Source organism: Grammomys surdaster, unplaced genomic scaffold, assembly GCF_004785775.1.
Source record: "Grammomys surdaster isolate TR1022 unplaced genomic scaffold, NIH_TR_1.0 126189, whole genome shotgun sequence".
NCBI classification, from domain to species: Eukaryota; Metazoa; Chordata; class Mammalia; order Rodentia; family Muridae; genus Grammomys; species Grammomys surdaster.
This window is the reverse complement of record NW_021620995.1, coordinates 4,016,653-4,037,435: the sequence shown is the minus strand read 5'-3', so window position 1 is coordinate 4,037,435 and position 20,783 is coordinate 4,016,653. Positions and strand designations below refer to the sequence as shown.

The 20,783-nt window shown below is 41.1% G+C and overlaps 1 protein-coding gene across 3 annotated transcripts in view; it reads right to left on the bottom strand.

Moving 5' to 3' along the window:
• The window catches only part of Tdrd3 (tudor domain containing 3), a 125,695-nt gene extending 105,744 nt beyond the window's left edge, over nt 1–19,951 (bottom strand). For 2 of the 3 annotated variants that reach the window (XM_028758327.1, XM_028758328.1), the window contains exon 1: nt 19,696–19,951. In XM_028758327.1, the coding sequence (XP_028614160.1) occupies nt 19,696–19,736 (41 nt within the window). In that variant the 5' untranslated portion in view covers nt 19,737–19,951. The remainder of the gene's footprint in view (nt 1–19,695) is intronic. The other variant, XM_028758329.1, reaches the window with a different exon arrangement.
• Nucleotides 19,952–20,783: the final 832 nt, after the last annotated feature.

Sequence of the window (20,783 nt, the reverse complement as noted above, 5' to 3'; positions counted from 1 at the left end):
CATTCCAGGCTTCACCTTCATTCAAAGGCCTCTCTCGGCCTCTGTGCAAGGTCACCCCTGACACATGCCTTAGGGGCTTTCCTTTATCACAGAAGGAGAGTCCAGAATCCGTTCCTTATATCCTTGACTCTTGATTCAAGAGCTAGAACCATGTGGCTAAAGCTGCCAGGTTCTGTAGCTTTGCTAAGGATGGAACATGGCCCTTATTCAAATACATTTTCACCAGCTTTCTTTTTTCAAGGCTTTCCTTCACTGCCTAAGCCTGGCTGTCCTGGGAAGTGCTTTGTAGAATAGGCTGGCCTTGAACAGCCTTCCAAGTGCTGGGATTAAAGGCAAGTGGCACCACACCTGGCTCTAAGTTTTCTTTAATTCCTTTTCACAAATTGGAAGCTTTGCTTCCTGGGGTCTTACCCTGGGGTTAGTATCAGGCTTTTCTTTAATCTGTTCTTCTTCATGAACGCAGGACTTAGCACTACACTCCTGGTGTCTCCTTTCTCCTCAAACTGTACATTTTATATTTTTCCTTGCTCCACTTGCAACTTTTCATTTCAAGATGTGAATAAGACTTGCTACTAATAACCAGTTGACACAGTCACTACTAGGCTATTTGAAATCTCCTCCCTCTCCCCCCCCCCCGGGCGGGGGGGGGCTCTGGCGCGGTCCGCCCGCCTTCTCCGTCTCTCCCTCTCCCCGTCCCCCTCTCCCCCCTCTCCCCCCTCCCCCTCCCTCTCCTTGTCCCTCTCCTTGTCCCTCTCCCTCTCCTCCCTCTCCCCCTCCCCCTCTCCCTCTCTCTGACGAAGGCAAAAAGCAGCCACATTATTAGCCAAACATCACAAGAACAGTCTCTAGGCTACAAACTAAAATTCTTCTCTGGAACATCTTAGGCCAGGCCGTCACGATACATACTGCTCTTAGCACCACTGACTTCTCTGCTCCTGCTAGTGTGGCCCATTAAACCCCACTTAAAGCATTTAACTGTTTCCCTAATCCAAAGTCAGTCCCAAAGTGCACACAACAAGAAGCATGGTCAGACCTGTCACTGCAATACCCTATTCTTGGTACCAGCCTCTGTCAATGGTCTCCTGCTACAAAACGACATCATGACTGCAGCAACTCTTATAAAGGAAAGCATTTAATTGGGCTTGCTTACAGTTCAGAGGTTTAGTCTATTGTCATCCTGCTTGAAGCATGGTGGCATTCAGGCAGACTTGGTGCTGGCATGTAGGTTAGAGTTCTACATCCAAAGTCAAAGGCAGCAGAGTGAAACACTGGGCCTGAGTTGAGTACTGGAAACCCCAAAGCCCATTCCCAGTGACACACTTCCTCCAACAAGGCCACACCTCTTAATCCCTGTGAAGTAGCATCACTGTCTAAAGACCAAGCATTCAAGTGTATGAGCCTACGGGAGCTATTCAAACTACTCACAGGCTGCTTATATTAGCACATTCAGGACCTAGCGGTCCCAGTAACAGTGTCTGTCTACTACTGATTCCATTTATTAAAGGAGTAAATTTGCTGATTAATCACTGTGTTAATTTCAATCTCAATACATGAACTGCCTTTACTGTAAACATTTAAGAAGCAGTACCATAATTTCTATAATCAGAATATTAAAAATTCAAATTGTGTAATGAATTCCACCGACTAGATCTCTACAAGGTAAAACTAGTGATCCTGGAAGTTGAAGAGTCACATCTTCAAAAAGACAAAGATGTGACAAGTAAGCTGATCCTTAAAGCCTATTACAAAATGTCTTTAACTTCTGTCAAATCAAAAACATTAATTTTCCTTGGGTTCAATTTCTAATAAGCATTCTGTTGATCTCAAGTAAGGTAAATTTAAATATGATAGATAACCAAATATCTTTCACTGTTTAAAGCACTGTTTCACTTACATTTTATTCAGGATTAATGATTGGGAGTTCTCTTTGGTGTTTTAATTTTGTTTTGTTTGTTCCTGGCTGACCTGGAACTTGCTATGTAGACCAAGCTGGCTTGGAACTGACAGTGACCAGCCTACCTCTCCTCCACATCCTGAGTGCTAATATTAACGGCATGAGCTACTGTGCCTGGAGAAGACTGGTATGTTTTAATTTTTTCCAAGCTCGCATATATACTTTTTCCTGTATTAAAAAGTTCTAATTCAATGGTCACATAGATGGCCCTAGTTAAACTAAATGGAACACAAACAACCCAAAAGTCATTAATCTCAAAAACAATGCATGGGGGGGGGGGGAGCCACACTGCAGGAATGTGGAGAAGGAGATGTGGGGAAAGAGTAATCAGAGTACATTATACACATATGAAATTGTCAACAAAACAAACTTAATATTAAATTTTTCTCTTTAAAAAAAGAATGAATTTCAACAAAACAAAATCCCCTCTGCCTTAGGCATTCTAAAGCATCTGAAGTTGTCCCTTTGATAGAAATCTAAAGGAAAGGGAATGCAAGATTTATATCTGCCCTAGGGCATGATGGAAAAGCTCTATTGAAATCAGACCATTTCAAATGCCACTGACAAATCTGCATCTGACAAAGGCCCATGCAAGTCCTTGCATTTTCCAATCAAATACTTGGGGTTGACTAGTTTGTCCTCACCCCTCATGTCACCACTCACTGTATGTAAGGGTAAGAGCAACAGTTGTGATGGTTTTGCCATACTGTGTTTGACAAATCCTGGAATAAGTAGCATACATCACCTGTTCCCGCCTCTGTATTTTTCTCACAATAGAGTAAGACATCTATGTCACTAATTACTTACAAATTACTCAGAGCTGACATTAGCAAACTTTATGTAAAGGGCTACAAAGTACAAACTGTGGACTTTATAAGTCATCTTATTTCTGTTACAAATACTTATTTCTTCCTCTGTAGCATAAAATGAGACATGGACCATGGGTATATTAATTTTTATGGATGTGTGAAAATAAAACTTTATTGACAAAACTAGGCAGTAAGCCAAATTTGGACCTTCGGCCATGTTTTCTAATTCCATATTTCAAGTACAATTACATAATCTCCTTTTCCTGTAAAGACAGTCTTTCTCATTCAGAAAGTTTTCTTTAAAAACGTTAATATTGTTCCATAAATTTTCATGCTACATAACTGGCTTCACATGTTTCATTTTGGGGGGTGGAATCCCATTACTTGGGGGAAACCAAAGTTTACAAAAATAAAATAAAAATACTTACTAATGCAACAAACACTTCGACAAGAATATGAAATTACCTTCCTTCACTTTCTGAGATTTACTATTCATACAGTAAGGAACTGGATACTCACAAATTCCTACCAAACTTCTGTTTGCAATGTACAAATAGAATAATATATCAAATATTCCATCTTCCTGGGCCATTTCATCTTTGAGAGATTACCAAACATTACTGTAAGTTAGAAAATTTGAAATCCCTAAAATAGTCCTCTCAAAAGAAAAATTTTACAAAATAAAGGATATCAGCTCTCTCCAAACAGGCTGATATATGCATAGAAATTCATGTATGTACATGTCATCTGAGGTTATTTAACTGGGGACAATCTTGATACACAAAACGTTAAGTATCTACCATGTGCTCATGAAATGCCAAGCAGTGTTCTAAGCAAGATCTGAATTAACCCTAATCTTCCTAATTACACCACATGAGGCCTACCACCATTGATGCTATTATATGGGTCAGCAAACAGAGAAAAGTGGGTACTAAGGAAATACGTCCAAAGTTATAGCTAATTACAGGTTGAACCAGGATTGACCTCAGCTTAGGAGAATTATGCTTCTGAGTCCATAGGCTTAACCACAAACTACACAGCTTAAAAAGTAGACGCACCTGCTTGCCACCAGGGAGCCCATAGCCAACACACATAGTGCAGATCCAGGTAGGTTACTTGCATTTCCACTCTCCCACCTCCATTCCGCTTGCCCAAGTCCCAAGACAGGGACAGCACCCACCTCTCAGCCCACCTCCTTCCCTTTAGACTCACAGAATTCTGGCTCCACTTGATACCTGGGACCTTGCAGCCAGCACACATGGATGTCAAGAGTGGAGAGATAGAGTGTAGTGGTACAAAGGGTTAAAGTGGTACAGGGAATATTTAATGTCGAGAGGATAGAAGGGCAGGCTACATGAGTCACTATGGAGAGAGATAACACTAAAAGGCATTTTGAAATAAATCATACAGAAACTCTCTACTGTACAACTTTCATGAAATATATACATATACTTACATAGAGAGTTGAAGTTATTATTCTATAGCAGAGTAACAGTGACCCTATGGGATACCATAGGATAACAAATTAAAAGCTCAGTGTCAGTAATGGGTTACCTTCTTTGGAGTTGTTGACAAATCAGCTCCCATACCCTGCAAACATTACAGGCTATTTCCAACGCTATTGGTTACCCTCCAGCACTTGACAATAAGACTCTATTATTGAGGATACTTGAGTCATAGACTATTTAGAAATCAAACCAGTACTAACCTAGAAGCTTCATCCCTCAAGGTTATCTTTCATAATGCTGGAAAGTAAGAGAAAAGGAATTACCAATCTCACCCAACTGTGAACCCTGACAGCTACACCAATGAGTTGTCTAAGAAGACATGCTCACTGACACACTAGTAGCACAAATGTCATAGTAGTAACCAAACACTTTCTGTTCGGATCTAAGGCCCAATCCAAAAGTTGAAACCCATACCTGGCATTATTATCAGGGCCAAGAATCTGTGGCTAGACAGGACAGAGGCTCTAGGGAGAACCCAGTACTATTACTCTGATAGATGGACATAGAACTAAACCAACTCTTGATGACTTATCACCATGCACATAGATTAACGAACTTCTCAACCCCTACTCCCAAGCCCTGGAGTTAATGATGGCAAAGAGAATAGAAAGCCATAGATGGGAGACCACTACAAGGAAACAGTGTTGCCTAGAGACAGCAGGGCAGCACATAGGGATTCAGAGATGTTCAGTATGCACAGTCCTGTACAGAATCAGAAAAGAAAAAAATTCTAGCATGGAGACAGGATGTGGGCATTAAGTTCCACCCTTAGCAAATAAGCTATTGACAGGTGATTGTAGTTAGGAAAAAGAAAGTCAGTTTTAAGGATCTGGTGGGGAGACCACTCTCCAGTGAAGGCCACACATCCAAAAGTATATGGGCAGCATAAACTGTACTTTATGGGTTTAAAAATATATAGATAACAATAAATAATAATTAAACATAAACAGTATATAGTTGGTAGGAAAGAGGGGATGGATGTGGAAGGAGTCAGGGAAAAAGTGAATATGATCTAAATGCATTGCATAAGATTCTCAAAGAACTAATAAAAAACAGGTAAGTAGAAGAAATCTAATTGAAGATCAACACTAAACTGTTGGGAGCCGACTCTGAGCAGAAAGCGGCTATCATCTTTGCAGCCATCTCAGGCCATACACCCTGACAAGAGACTTGTTTTCAACAGCCCACAACAGCTGAGCACACTCTGATAATTATCTTGCTTTTCTTCCATATCTTGTTTTGTTGTTTATTGCCCCCAGCTGCAAGGTGCACATGGTAAAGTGTCTTCAGCTGCGTTCCCCAGCTTGTGCTTATATATACCCATGATTTCCTTTCATTAAAAGAGAGACTTGAGGAGAGAACAGACTCTGTCTCGTCTCTATTCTTCACTTCTCCGTCCCCACTCTCTTCTCTCTCTTGCTAGACCCTGACCCACAGATTGAAGCAGCAGCCCGGGCAGGTATAGGGTGACCCCTGAACGTGGGGCAGCTCGGGCCGTTACAAAGTGGCCCCCAAACATGGGGCAGAACGGGTCGCTACACTAAACAGTGACATTTTTGTTACTATGTTATTTTTCTCAATCTCTCATGATAATCTAGTTTTGTTATAGACTTCTAATTATTATAATCAACAAATTCTAATATAAACATTTATTCAAAGTAATTTATTAATCTGTATGTGAATGAAGCTGTAATTAAAACATGCTTTAGTAATTTTTATTAAATAGTTTTTCTCTAAGTGTGACTTTGCCTTTTTAGAAGCTGTTTGGCTGTGCTGAAGAGATGGCTCAACTGAAGATGCATATGTACCTGTGCATACATATGGCCTTTCATAGGGGTGCTAGGAATCTGAATTCAAGTCACTTCACTTATGGGACATCTCCACCCCCCTCATTTTGTTTAAAACCCTTACACTTTAAGCCCCCGGAGATCTCTCAAACACTGGACCACCAAAAAGACAGCATATACCAGCTGATAGGAAGCCTCCAACACATATACAGGAGAGGACTGCCAGGTCTGTGTTCAATCAGAGATGATGCATCTAGCCCTCAAGAGACTGGAGGCCCTCTAAAGAGGTCAGGTGGGGTGGGGTGGGGGTGGGAACATCCTTGTGGAGAAAGGGGAGTGGGTTAGAGGCATGGGATGTAAACAATTGGAGGGTGAACTCGGTGGGGGGGGATAAAATCTGGAGTGTAAAAAAATAAATAAATAAAACTCACTGCAAAATATATATATATATATATGTGTGTGTGTGTGTGTGTATATACATATACATATACATATACATATACATATACATATACATATACATATACATATACATATACATATATCCGGGCAGTGGTGGCGCATGCCTTTAATCCCAGCACTTGAGAGGCAGAGGCAGGCAGATTTCTGAGTTCGAGGCCAGCCTGGTCTACAGAGTGAGTTCCAGGACAGCCAGGGCTGCACAGAGAAACTCTGTCTCGAAAAACCAAATATAGATAGATAGATAGATAGATAGATAGATAGATAGATAGAGAGATAGAGAGAGATACAGAGATACAGAGATACAGAGATACAGAGATATAGATATCTGAGTCTCAATGACATCCTACAATGGATTGCTTCTTACTAACTTAAAACGAGGCCACACTAAATCTTAATGTGTGTTAAGAAATAAGAAATAATAATAATATTGAGAGAGGGAAAGGAAGTGTCTATAAAAAGAATACAAGGCAGACTATCATAGCAACGAGCAAGGTAAATATGTAAAAATATTCTGCCAAACACTAACCTATCTTGAATTTTTAAAGTATGTCTTACAGAAAGGTATTCTGCAGGCTGTATTCCACACAATTCCAAAAGAGAAACGTCAACACCAAGCCAGCCACAAATCCTTTATCTACAATAGTATCCTGCCTGCAAGATATGCTAGGGCAATGGTGGTACAAGGTTAATGGGAGTAATCAAACAATGTCTGATTTGACTGAAGACCTACTGCATGATATGGAACCCTTACCCAGCAATGCCTGGGTGACCAAGAACCTGAGACAAGATAGATAGCCCGGGGATCTTGGGTAAAAACCAAACAATACTGTTCTTTTAAAAAAATAATAAATTAGTGATAAAATGACTCCTAATAATATTCTGGCATACTCAAATAGATAAGATGGCCTTGTTCAACCATCATCAGAGAAGCTTCCTCCTATAACAGATAAAAACTAATACAGAAACTAATACCACAACCAGATAGTCCTCAAAGAATGAGACACCCTGGAACTCTCATCCTAAATGGAATATCTCTATTAAATCTTGTCCCTCAGAGCTCACTGGAAGAGGAAAAAAATTAAGAGCCAGATGGGATAGAGGACACCAAGTAAGTAAGACTCTCTAGATTAGCATGAGCAAATCATGTATGATATGAATTCACAGAGAGTGAAGTATGCACGGGGCCTGCACAAGTCTGCACTATGTCCTTTGTGTATACACTATAGCTTCCAGTTTAGAGTGTTATGGGACCTCTGAGTGTTAGAACAAATGGGTCTCTGATTCTTGTGCCTTCTCTTGGTTTATCCTATCCAACATCAATGAGATGGCTTTTGTTTTATCTTATTATATTTTGTTGTATTTTAGTAGTATCTTTTAGAAGCCTGTTCGTTTCTAATAAGAGAAAGAAAGAGAGCAGACCTGGATGACAGGAGAGGCGGGGATCAGCTGGGAGGAGCTGAGAGAAGGGAAACCAAAATCAGGATATATTATGTGAGAAAATCTATTTTCAATAAAAGAAAAAATAAGAAGAAAACATATGTCCTAGATACAAAGAAACCTGTAGCTACATGTATTTTCCATATACTTTTGCTTAAAACATTACCAATAACTATAAACAATTCAAATTATACAAAAAAACTATTGCAATATGGTAAGCATGTTAAAGACTACCAACAATCCAGTTCAGACTTACCTTTCATGAAAACATGAAACAGAACTAATTCACAAGGTAAAATGTAGTCAATATAATGGCAGGTAACCTTCATAATATCACATGTGGCCTAATATTAATACATACTTAAGAGATTTCATAAACCTACTATGTATCATACTAGGTACCTACAGTGAAGCTTGTAATACACATATGATACAGATGTTATAAGAGATATATAACATACATATACTTATTTATTCATTGCCTGTTTTGGAATGGTCTTATATAGGACTAGTCTCCCAAGTACTGAGACTGCATACATGTACCATCACTAATATTTATAATCCCCTTTTATAAGCAAATATACTATCTCCAGTTTATTACTGAGAAATGTGATATGAAATAGGAAAGATTTACAAGTTGAAGAGCTATTTATAAGCATAAGTTATCACTTTAATTTTTATAAATATCAAATAAATAAAATCAAAAACTGTAAAAGGCTCACCAAAAGTAGGGCTTTGTCTATTCCTACCAATTTACTCACATTTAACATAATTCGAAGAGTATTACTGTTTCAGAGTTTCTGTTTCCAGATATAATAGAACTGCTTCATGTATGAGCCACAGATCAAATCAATGCCAACCCACAAACTCTCTTCCTGCTGGGTGATGGAGCAGGTACAGAAACTGGGGTGAGCACAGAATTGTAGAACAAGCTAACACTACTTCACAGTTGTACAATTTGCAAGACACTAATCTGGCACACTGTAAATATGTTAAGTTGACAGATAACATAAGAATCACGGAGCTGGGACAAGAATGTCTTTCAGGTGGACATGAGATTAAAATTCTTAGAAACAAGGATGTGACACGTGTCATGTCACCATCAAAGAACGGATTTTGTGGCTTTCCTCTGTCCTTCCTTTTCCTGAAAACACTTCTCTTTGAAACTAAGATATGACAGCTGTTTGCCCATATGCAATTACAATATTCTGGAATGGTCTTCCTTGACTCTAATGTGTCTTGGTGAAGGGAGACCTGTTAAACTACAGAAGACAACTGAGCAGGTGTCTGGAGTCCATCATACTGACAAGTGCCAAGTGATACCAGACACTACTGTGTGGCTCACATGTGAAACCAACAAAGTGACCAAAACACAAAGCAGAACTGTCCCAGAACACTGGGTTGTTTTAAGGCAGAGAAAAAAAATGGCTGGAATTGAGACTTCTTTACTATGAGACCTCTGCTGGACCCAAAGCTTAACCAACTAACTAAAGTAGGCCATTTAGTACTGTGTGCCTCAGTCCATTCTGTGTATTCATATAAGGCTAAACTTATTCATTTAAGGATAAACAAAACTCAAAGCTCTCTTGTGCTTGTAAGAGAGCCAGACTTCAGTGTACAGATTGATTTGTATCATGATCATTTACATATTAAGTATATATCATATCTCATACTTGTTAACACACATTTAATGTTGTACTCTTCCATTATAGCAAATAAATCCCACCTTAAACTCTCAATTTCTTAAGAAGATACGTATATAGAGACATCTTCCTTTAAACCATCTCTGCAAAATCTTCACAACTGCTAGAAAATTTAGTGAGTACAATATTAGTAATTGGGGCAGCAGAAAACAGATAAAAAGGTGTTTGTCAACATATTCAAATAGGAATCAGGCAACGGTGGCATACACCCTTAATCCCAGCACTCAGAAGGCATAGGCAGGCTGGATCTTTTTGTTAGAGGGCAGCGTGGCCTACAGAAAAAGGTCCAGGACAGCCAGGGATATACAGAGAAACCCTATCTTGAAAAATAAACAAAAACAAAAACCTACAATGTCAAATGCTATTTTAGGTGGCTACTTTGCACCAACAAATATGTAGCCATGAACAGAAAAACAACTACTAAAATTTTACTGTATCTACATAGCTAATAATGTGTTTAACATTTGTAAACGTTCAATGTGAATCAACTTTTAATTATCAAAGAAATAAAGACTTCTGATGAATGTATAACTGATTAAATAAACAAGGACAAAAATCATTTAAAACCAAAACAAGAAAAACAACCAGGAAAAGTCAGTAGAAAAACTGCCAACAGCAACCAAAACAAGGGGAAAGTATCCTCAACTGCAAAATATTGCAACTGAAGATGATTCCAGCATCCTGGGCACTACCCCTACTACCCCTCCCAGCCCAAGCCAAACACAGGAAAAGTACTCAAATCAACACAATCCTGCAGGAATCTCATTTGCAATGTTTAGCATATGCTTTTCCCCTTCAAAACTCATGTTGGAACTTAATCTCCATTCTGAAGTATTAGAGGGTGGACAGACATATATGGTGTTTAGAAAAAGGATCTGTGGAAGGGACTAGAATAGAGAAGGTTACCAGAGCAGAAACCTCCATGATTACCAGCTGCTTTCTAAGAAAAAGAAAGGAACACGAACACATTCATACCCTTGCTCCCTGCCATTGCCTCATGATAGCCTACATCCCCTCAAGATTGCCTTCAGCAAGGCCGGCACCAGAGGCAGTCACCTGTCCTCCATTAGGAGTCTTGGGAACTAAATAGAGACAGAGAAGCCAACTGCACATGCTTCCTGTCCTAACCAGCAACAAATAAGCAGTGTTTTCCATGGCTCATGACTGAAAGTCATGACAAAAGGGCAGCCTACACTTGATCCTTTCCTTTCAGAAGTTTATAAAATCATAAGCCATCAAGTACGTCTCTTAGAAAATTTTTCCACCAATATTCAATATTAAATGTTTCATATTAGGTATTTTTACAAAATTCACCTTAATTAACTTCCAAGCTCTGCAAAGTCAGTCCCAAGAATTTAGTAAAATGTTTTATTTATTTTTATTCCATTTACTAATGGAGGTAGATCAGCGGATCGTCAGAGAAGGGACAAGGCAGGACTGGCCTGGAAGAGACCTCAGGTGGCTGTGAGCACTTGAGAACAGCTTCAGTGAGATGGGTCATTTAATGGAGGGAGGGGGTGATGTTAAACCGTTGGGGCAGTAGGGTCTTTTGGCATAAGTGTACATCACTGGCCAGGCCAGGGCACTGGAAATGCCTCATCTATGTGAGGAGGAATTCCAGATACTGCCACACATAGTCTTATTAAGGGAAGAAGAAATTTAACCTGGCTACCAGGCTACATGACCTCCTGGGGTTAGGGGAACCCAGGACAGGAGGCAAGCAATCAAATTCCTGCCAATCTCAGGATGAGATTTTTAGGGTTTGTACAAGCTTCGACCCTACTCTTGCTCTGGGGCAGCTCCTCTGGTCCCATAGCTCCTCAACCTACAGTAGGGCACATAGGTCAGAGGGCACTTTGGGAGATGAAAGAACAATTTTCAGGAGTTGTCTCTTTCCTTCCAACATGGGAGTCCCAGGGATCAAGTCATCAGGCTTGGCTGCAAATGCCTTCAGCTGAGTCTTCAGGGCAGAGTCTTCTGAAAATCTACACTTGAACTTTTTTACTTGAATTTTAGATCTAGATCATGTGGGGTATGAGCACATTTTTAAGGAACCTTTAGATTATTTATAACTCAAAACTGTTCTATCTCTGCTGTTAGTAAGTCAATAAAATACTGACCAGATCACATGCTCTGAGAACTCTTAAAAGAAACATTCATTTTCTGTTAAAAGAATGAATGGCTTTATAATACACTCTAAAGCATTTTCCCTACCTGTCAGTACTTAAAGAATCTCCTCTAAAAATGCTGAAATTTCTCAGTACTTGAATGCAGCTTCTGTCTCAGAGACTGGTTCTCAGATCAATAGTGTCCAACAGAGATAAAATGTTTTAAAGATGTATGTGCATCTGTCTGTATGTGAGTATATGCACCTAGGAGCAGGTGCACCAGACTCACTGCATCCTCTGAAACTGGATGAGACTGCAAGCGGTTACACACTTGTTGTAAGTGCTAGAAACTGAATTCAGGTCCTCGGCAAGAGCAGATGTTCTTAACACTAAGCTACCCTCTAGCCCTCTAGATGTTCTTAACACTGAATCACCCTCCAGCCCTCTAGCAGTCACATTTAAAAGCGAATAGAAATAGAAAAACTTCATAATTTTAACATAATATATTGAAGATATCATTTCAATAAATATATAAAAAATAAATATTTCAAAATTTGCATTTTACCCTAAATTTTCCAAACTCACTACATGTTATAGCACATCTGAACTTGGACTAGACACACTTGAAGTGTTCAGTAGCCACATATAGTCATTATAGTACACTAAAATGTCTCCAAAGACTTTTTTATTGAATGCTTAGAATTCAAGACAGCCATGTTTAAGATGAGGTCTTTGAAGAAATAATCTTCTTTTGGTTTATGACCCATCCACCTGAAAAATACGGTAATCTTCCAATAGTCTGCATAAAAACTAAATTAGAACTGACTCATGTGTATAAGCTTGAAAACTACAACCAATTCCTTACCCCTCCCATTGTCAGCTGTTGTTGCAGTTATGGTATAACATAAAACTTCTAATATCCTTTTAATAAACTCTTCACGCCCTGAGAAGAGATTCCCAAATATCTCTGAAGCCAATCTGTCAATCTCCATCTCAGCCATCACCAATTACGACTGCCCAGCTCCAGCTACTGCAGGGCAGGCAGAGACATTACAACCCAAAGAGGGATGGCACCTCTACCTTAACCCCCATCCCCTGACTAAAGCTCATCAGTTCCTTTCTATTAACTACAAAATGAAAGTTAAATGTATTGATTATAAGTGCCTGCCACAACACAATGTTTAATAATTATTTGCTGAATAGACAAATTGATGAATCTACCTGCTTTTCCCTAGACAAAAATCAGACACAGTGTTAAGACAGGATGTACAACAAGCAATGTGTATATATTATTACACTGGAAAGTTCTCCAGGCTCCCAAGTCTGGGTTAATTGCTTTCAGATGTTTTTCAACACCACTCGGCAAGAAAAACAATAGTGCAGAATATATTTAAATTCTACCTGTCATACATCACTACACTCCAAAACAAACACAGGATCTTGCACACAGGAGGCATAAATAGTTTCTAAGAGTACTTCAGTACATATAGTATTGCAGGGGCTATGCTTCTTTATATTAACTTATTAATGTAAAGATAGTATATATCCAATAACATGATACTGAGATGATCTATTTGTCTCTACCTTAAAAACCACAAAGCTGCAATGCATGTAAAGAGGGCCTATATACACAGATAGGAACATACACACACACACACACACACACACACACACATACATACATACATATGCATGCACATATACACACATGAACACACACACATATATACATACATACATATATACATACACACACACATAGCAGCTACAGCACATATTTGGCTGAGTCCTTCCCTTTCCATCATCTTGACTTTCTTTTCTGTTCTCTTCATCTTTGACTGGACAACTTCTTAATATATCACATTATCGCATATTTCTTTTCCTCCCTTTCTGCTTTTCTTTCTTATACTATGTTCCACAAGTAACTCTCAAATTTTTCTGTTGTTATTAGGACAGTCTACCTATTGTACAAATGACATTCACCTACCTGAACATTGTAGACCTTAAAAAGTTTCCGACTGCAGGACTTATGTATAATATAAATCATCAAAATGCTAATATTCTCCTTTTGTCAGAATGAAAAAAACATAAGCTAAAATAAGCTGATGTGCTATTTTTATGATTCTTGAACTGTTACTATGTAGTTTTTAGTTGATTTAGCAAATGCTGCTGTGTGAAAGAAGAAATTTATTTTCAACCTGCTGAGGCAGCAAGTTTCTTTATAGACCTTCTTCATACTTGAGGCAGTCAAGCCTACAGGCAGCTGAAACTAGATTTATAGGTGAGTCACCAAAAATGACTGCAAACAGCACCTTAAAATCATACAGTCTGACAAAATACCCAGTTTACACCATCAATAGAAGCTGCAAGAGATATGTAACATATTCTAAGGTAAAATGTTAACAAACCCATCCTACCTTTCAACATTTTAACTTTGCAAATAATATAAACTAGAAAGAGATTACCAATGTGCACTAAAATGGGAAATATCTTAAAATGGAAGATGCTGCCAAGCTGAGTATTGTGGTGCATGCCTTTCCTCCCAGCACTTGGAAGATGGAGGCAGAGGTAACAGATGTCTATGAGTTCAAAGTGAGCCTGATCTACATAGCAAGTTCTAGGCTGGCAGCCAGAACTACATAGTGAGAACCTGTCTAAAAATAATAATGGAAATAAATAAAGAAGGGTGTTTCCAATAAGCCTCCCTGAAAACCATATAAAAGCAATTGATTTCTTATAGTGTTCTTCAGCATCTAAAAGATATGATTTTGATCCTTCCCAAGAGAGTACACAAAAACATTTTTATGAACGTGATAATGAATATGCACTTCATAAGCCAGGTGTGGTGGCACACAACTTTAATCTCAGCACTAAGGAGGCTTATGCAAGTGGAGCTCTGAAAGTTCAAGCCTGCAGATCTGCATAGTGAGTTCCAGGAGTGTCATAGCTGCATAGTGAGATGATCTCAAAGAAAAAGAGGGTAGGAGGGAGGGTAGAGAAAAGGAAAAAAGAAAATGCATTTCACAATTTCAGAAATAAAAACTAGTATGCACTTAATATGTAACTTATGTAAACTTCATATAGTGGTACCCATCTGTAACTGGCTGCAACACGAGACTAGGAAAGCTGAAGCAAAATTCCCCGTTCAAGGTCAGCTTAGAATACACAGTGAGACCATGAGGGAGAGGAGGTACAATACTGTGTTCACCTATGTGTAAGAGGTGCCACAGAATAACATGAATAAAAATTCTTAGTATCCTTTTCATAAATGTATTATGCAACTACTAGCACTAATATAAGTGGTTATACTGATGCTACCACCTACCAAAGGTTCTACCTGTGCTGTTAAGACATGCTGTTTTTCACTTAAGATGGAGAGTGCTCATTCACCAGCAGTCTCCTGGGGAATAGTTTGCTTCTGAGAAAACTGAAACCAACCAAACAAGAAAAGCACAGAGGGTGGGCTGAAGAATGACAACCACACTCTTTATTGTGATAATTAATAAGGCTATTAAGAAGCTTCTACTGGTGGGATATGAAAGGAAGACTGAAGAATTTTAAATCCCAGCAATGATGTCTGAGAGCTGCTCCACTTCTTTACCTTAGGGCTAGACGTACAGAAGAGCAGACTCCCTTGGTACTCTACACTATTCCATTTGTACTAGGAGCCTATGGCGGCTCTCCTGCACCAGAGCTGGTTGCAGTGTATAAGCTGCAGTCTCTTAATTGTGGAAAAGTAACACAGATGTACTTGGGACAGAAGATGCTAGTGTGGTAGCAGTAGTCAAAGTGAGATGAGCCAAAGGAAAGGTGAGATTCTAGGGAGGGAAGGAGATATTTACTTAACATCTTACTCTGTCTCCTCCATTCTATTTAAAAAAAAAAAAAAAAATCAGATACCTGGAGTGTTGTGTTTCAAAACTATATTTTTTAATAAAAATTTTGTTTTCTTCTTTTGTTTTGTTTTGTTTTGTTTTGTTTTGTTTTGTTTTGTTACATCCCAGACTGGCCTGACAGCAATCCTCTACCTTCATCCAGGAACTAGAGCTGTGAGTCAACATGCCCCACCTAAAAAAGGCCACATACATTATAGATCTTCAACTCTAAACTGCTTAAGAAAACAAAACACACAATATGGTGCTTTGTTTTTTCAGAAATTCGTAAGACTTCAAAACATAGGTCTAAGTGATCCAATTAAAACGATGAGTTCTTTCATTATTACATAAGCTTCTGTCCCAAACAAAAAACAGCAAACAATTCCACTTTTAAATGTAGGATTTAATCCTGTCTTTGTTGACTTGGATTTTTCTGACAGTCTCAGTATGAAGCCGAGGCTAGGATTACAAGGACATAGGGCAATGTGTTATTTTTAATCAACCATTTAAATGAGAAGTGGTCACCACAATGCACTACAAGTACTGAATTTTTATTCTGAGTATTTGAGTCTATTCTTGGTTCCACTACTTAGAATTCAGCAAACTATTACTCTCTTGTGATTTGCTTAAACTATACAATATTGATTCTATAGACAATATGGTCTCACAAACATAAATTCAATAATTACATTCTCTCTAACATATTTAAAAGGAGGAAGAAGAGAAAGGGAGACAGGGCAGGGAGAGAGGAAGAAGGAGAGGGAGAAAGCGGGAGGGAAGGGGAAAGTAGCTCAGATAAGAGCCTTGGGTTTGGATCCCCATAGCCCATATAAAATGCTAGGTGTGGCACAGGAACCTGTAAAGCAAGCCCAGGATGTGAGACAGGATGACCACACGAGCTTGCTGGGTGGCAGTCTATCCAAAACCAAGGAACAAGCTACAGATTCTGTGAGAAACTCTATCTCAAAGGAACACACGAGAGAATGGTGGAGGACTCCCAGCCTCCTCTTCTGGCTTCCAAATGCATGCACACATGTATACACACATACACACACACACACACACACACGCATATTCACCTCAAATGTAAAAGTATTTAAAAAAATAAAAGACTCAAAAACATGATGTGGACGTGTACAGCAAGTAGAAACAGACAATTCCCTCTACAAAGGATTAAGGGAAAACAAGACACACAACATGACTACTACTGTTCACTACGTAAATATAATGCCAAATCCCTTCTATGAAGTTACTTTATGCACAAAGGTAAGCATTACAAAGGATCAAGGGGCCATTTTAGAAATTTAAACAAACCAATTTACTGCAAAAATCCCTAAAATATTTTAAGGTGAAGTCCATGAAACCTAATCCTCTCTGTTACAAGTTGGAGGTGTGGGGCTGTTGGGGGTATATTACTGCTTAATTTATATTTTAAAGCCCTGAGTTTGGCTGGAATATTACTGAATATCTGAGACTTAAAATACTTATAAACAACCCAATAAATTTCAATAATAAATTGATCTTCTGCCTCAAATTATCAGCATAAGCCATTCACTATTATTTCCCTACTTTACATGCAGTAGATAAAACAGATTAGTATCTGAAATGTAAATAAATAAAATATCCAATAAAATTTTTTAAAAAACATATTAGTAACTGTACAGATGTTTTAGCATTTCATTTTAGAACCTACAAACTACTTCAGTACATAGCACACTTGAGTGCAGAAGTATTTTGTTCAGAGTCAACAGCCCGCCCCGAGGGGAGATCTGGGTCAGAACTCATCTGCGTTGCTCAAAGCCGCTCTCCAGCTAAACTTTTCTTCCCAGCACTGCTACAAATCTAAACTTCTGCAATTCTAACTGGAGCACGGTAAGTCTCTAACTAGAGGCCTAGTACAAGCCACATCACTGAAGAGAGCCCATGCCTTTCTTCCTTAGCACAAATTCTGACTGGTGAACATGGCTAGAAAACTCCTACCGGTCTTAGAAATGTAAGAATTTTAGTGATCCCAGCCTTTATCTGGGCTCTTCAGAAGCAAAACAAATTGGTAGAAAGGAAGTATGTAAACCTAGCTTTCAAAACAAACTGGCAAATGATAAAATGTAACATTGCTGGAGATTTGTAACAATCTAATAAAGGAGGAAACACTCTGGGCATTTGTGACTGACAGGGCCACTCCAAGGTCAACTCTTTCAACTTAATAAGACCCCAAGATAATGCAATAATGCAGTATATAGTTCTAGGTATCTATGATACCACAAACAAAATAATTTATATACATATATATATATATATGAGAGAGAGAGAGAGAGTGTGTGTGTTCTCTGCCCTTAAGGAGCTTTAAGGGTCCTAAGAAAACAAATTTAGAATCATCTGGGATTCCCATAAAGTTACGAACCTTCCTAGAGGATGTAGTCATGTTTCGGAATGTTTTCAAAAAGCTGTATTTGTAAATAAAGGGGTATCACTAGTTTATAAGAGTAAGACGCAGTGTAATGAAGAACTCAAATAGATACTAAGTCTGGTGTGATCTAAACCTGTAATCCCATCATGAGTTCAAGGCCAGCCTGGGCTACATAAACAGAAATGAAGACAGACTTAAGATTACTCTGGACAGCCTTGTAAAAATCAAGAAAATGAAAAGAGGAGTTCCATTAAAAGAGTAAAATAAAACTGAATAAAGTGAAATTTTTAACTTAAAATTTGCTGTACCAGTAATGGGGGAATGAAGAGGTCTGTACTTTATTTACTAAATAAATAAATAGTAAATACACTGGACTTGACCAGCCTAGTTACATCAACATTTATTTCAACCACTTCCTAGCCATCCTGGGAGAAAGTTCCTTAACAATTCTTTGCCTTAATCTTACACATGTGAGAAGGGGGGACGGGGGGGGGGGGGGGAGGGGGGAGGCGCGTAAAATCATTTAGCAAAACCTTCTCAGCAGGGTTGTGATGATACTGCCCTATTGGTCAAAACTTTATGATCAAAGTCAAATTCCAACCCTTTAAGCATTGCTGCCCTCCTTCTTGGTTTCAATCTTCAAACACCTTCATACTTCCAGGAACCATTGAGATCTAGTGTCCTTTCTCCAAAACAATAAGGACTTTACTAACTCTGCATCTGCAAAGCCTTTCTTCACCATCTGTCAGAACTCACTTCTCTCCTTCAGTCATAAAGTGCTCTGTCTGTCCTTTAGCGGTTTGCTAACACCACAATAGTTTTCTTGATGCTTCTCTCTTCTCACTAAAGTGTATTTTCAGAAAACTGGGACAAATAATCTGTGTTTCATCCTCATCCCTACCCATCAGCCCAGGAAGGTATCTATGCCAAGCTAGGAAAAGCGACGCTGAATTAAAGTGGATATTTACAACTGAAATGGCTGCAATTCCAAAAAGAATGCTTAATTCAGAATAATTTGTAATTGCTTTCAGATCCCTAAAAGTCACGGCTGGAAAAAGTCTTTTAAAAATCAGATCAACGCCATCCTTTCAAAAAAAAGTTCCACGGGGCAGCCCCGGCACGAGTAGCCTGGGCGGTCATTCTCCGCTTCACAAGTTGAGCGTGTAGCAAGGGCAGCGGCGCTCCGGTCGGCGCGGTAGTTTGAAACGAGGGCAGCGGGCCGGCTCGGGCCGCCGCGCGGGGCTGGGCTCAGTGCTCCCGCCAACTTCCCGCAGGCCGCCGCCTCCCGCGTCCGCCGCAGCGACTCCCTCCAGGGGCGGCGGCGCGCCGTGCTCGGCCCCGCGGGTCCTCCCCATCGGCGCGGCTCGGGCCTGGCCGCCGCCCGCTCCCCGGCTCGGAGGCCTCGCTCTCTCCCCGCGGGCCGCCGCTCCGCTCCGGGTCGCAGGCCGCCGCCCCTAGGGGAGCGGGGACACTCGCCGAGCTCCGCGTGGCGCCGGGGGCGGAGCCGGCCCCGAGGGCCCCCGAGAGGACGGGGGCGGGTGGCGGTGTCCGCCTTCCCCGCCGCAGCCCCGGCGCCCCTCTCCCGACCTTCCCTGGGGCCCGACCCGAGCCCGCGGCCGGGCGGCCGGCGCGACGCGACACTTACCAACCCGCCTGGGACAACGCGGCGCCGGACACCTCGGCCATGGTTAGCTGCTCAGGCTGGGGGACGGCGGGGGTCTGAACTGAGGGTGGGGGACAGGCCTCCTGCTGGAGACCCAGAAAAAAGAAAAAGAAGAAAGAGAGAAAAAAGAAGAAAGAAAAGAAAAAGAAAAAAAACTCCTCTGTTCGACTGTGCCACTGGGCATGCTCAGTGCGACGGGCGCTTCCGCGTGAGGGTTCCGCTCGCCGCGTTTTGTGAGCGGCCGCAGGGGCCGGCTTGGGCTGGGAGCGGCGAGCCGCCAAACGCGGCCCGGGCCGGGGATCGGACGCGGCGCGGCGGGGACGGCGCTAGACTAGCGCCCCTCCTGCCGTGCTGCTTGGTCACTTTCTAAGTTACACACACGGGAGCCGCGCTTCCCGGGGCCGCCTCATGGGGCTGGACGCGGACCTCGCGGCTCCCGAGCGGCGCAATGGGGATGATGCTACCACGGCCACGTTTGGGGCGGTGCAGCCCAGCCCATTCTGCACCAGAGCTGATTGTTCTGGTCAGGGCCGGCTCCATTCACCCGGCTTTGCGGTCGGCCGAGACTCAGACTGCAGCTTGCGCCCCCTCCGAGTCCCAGCCGACAGTCGAGTGAGCGGGACACCCTAACCCTGCACTTAGGGGAGTTAGCTTTGAACTTGGGCAGTGGAGACTAGACTGCTTTTTCTTGTCACCCTCCTGCTGGGTGTAGCCCTGTTCCAGAGCGGCGCAGCGACCTTGGCACCATCACCTAGCGGGGCTAGCACCGCCCTACACCGTGCCCTTTGCCGCACGCGGGAGGACTGGCTTGCACGGCTTGTCCCTGACTGGGCATGCGCAGCAACGCCACCGAGCTGCGCCGAAAGGTTCCAAATGTGATTGGGCCGTCGGGAGTCACACAAGCCAATCAGAGAAAAGGAGTCGGGATGAGGCGGGGCTTGTTGCTTCTAAAAAGTTTGCTCCTGGATCTGGGTCGGTCTCCTACGGGATGGTGGCAGAGAGGAAGAGGGACGAGGGAGGTGCGTCTCGGTGACTCTGCGAAGTTAAGGGCTATTTAAGATCTCACATCC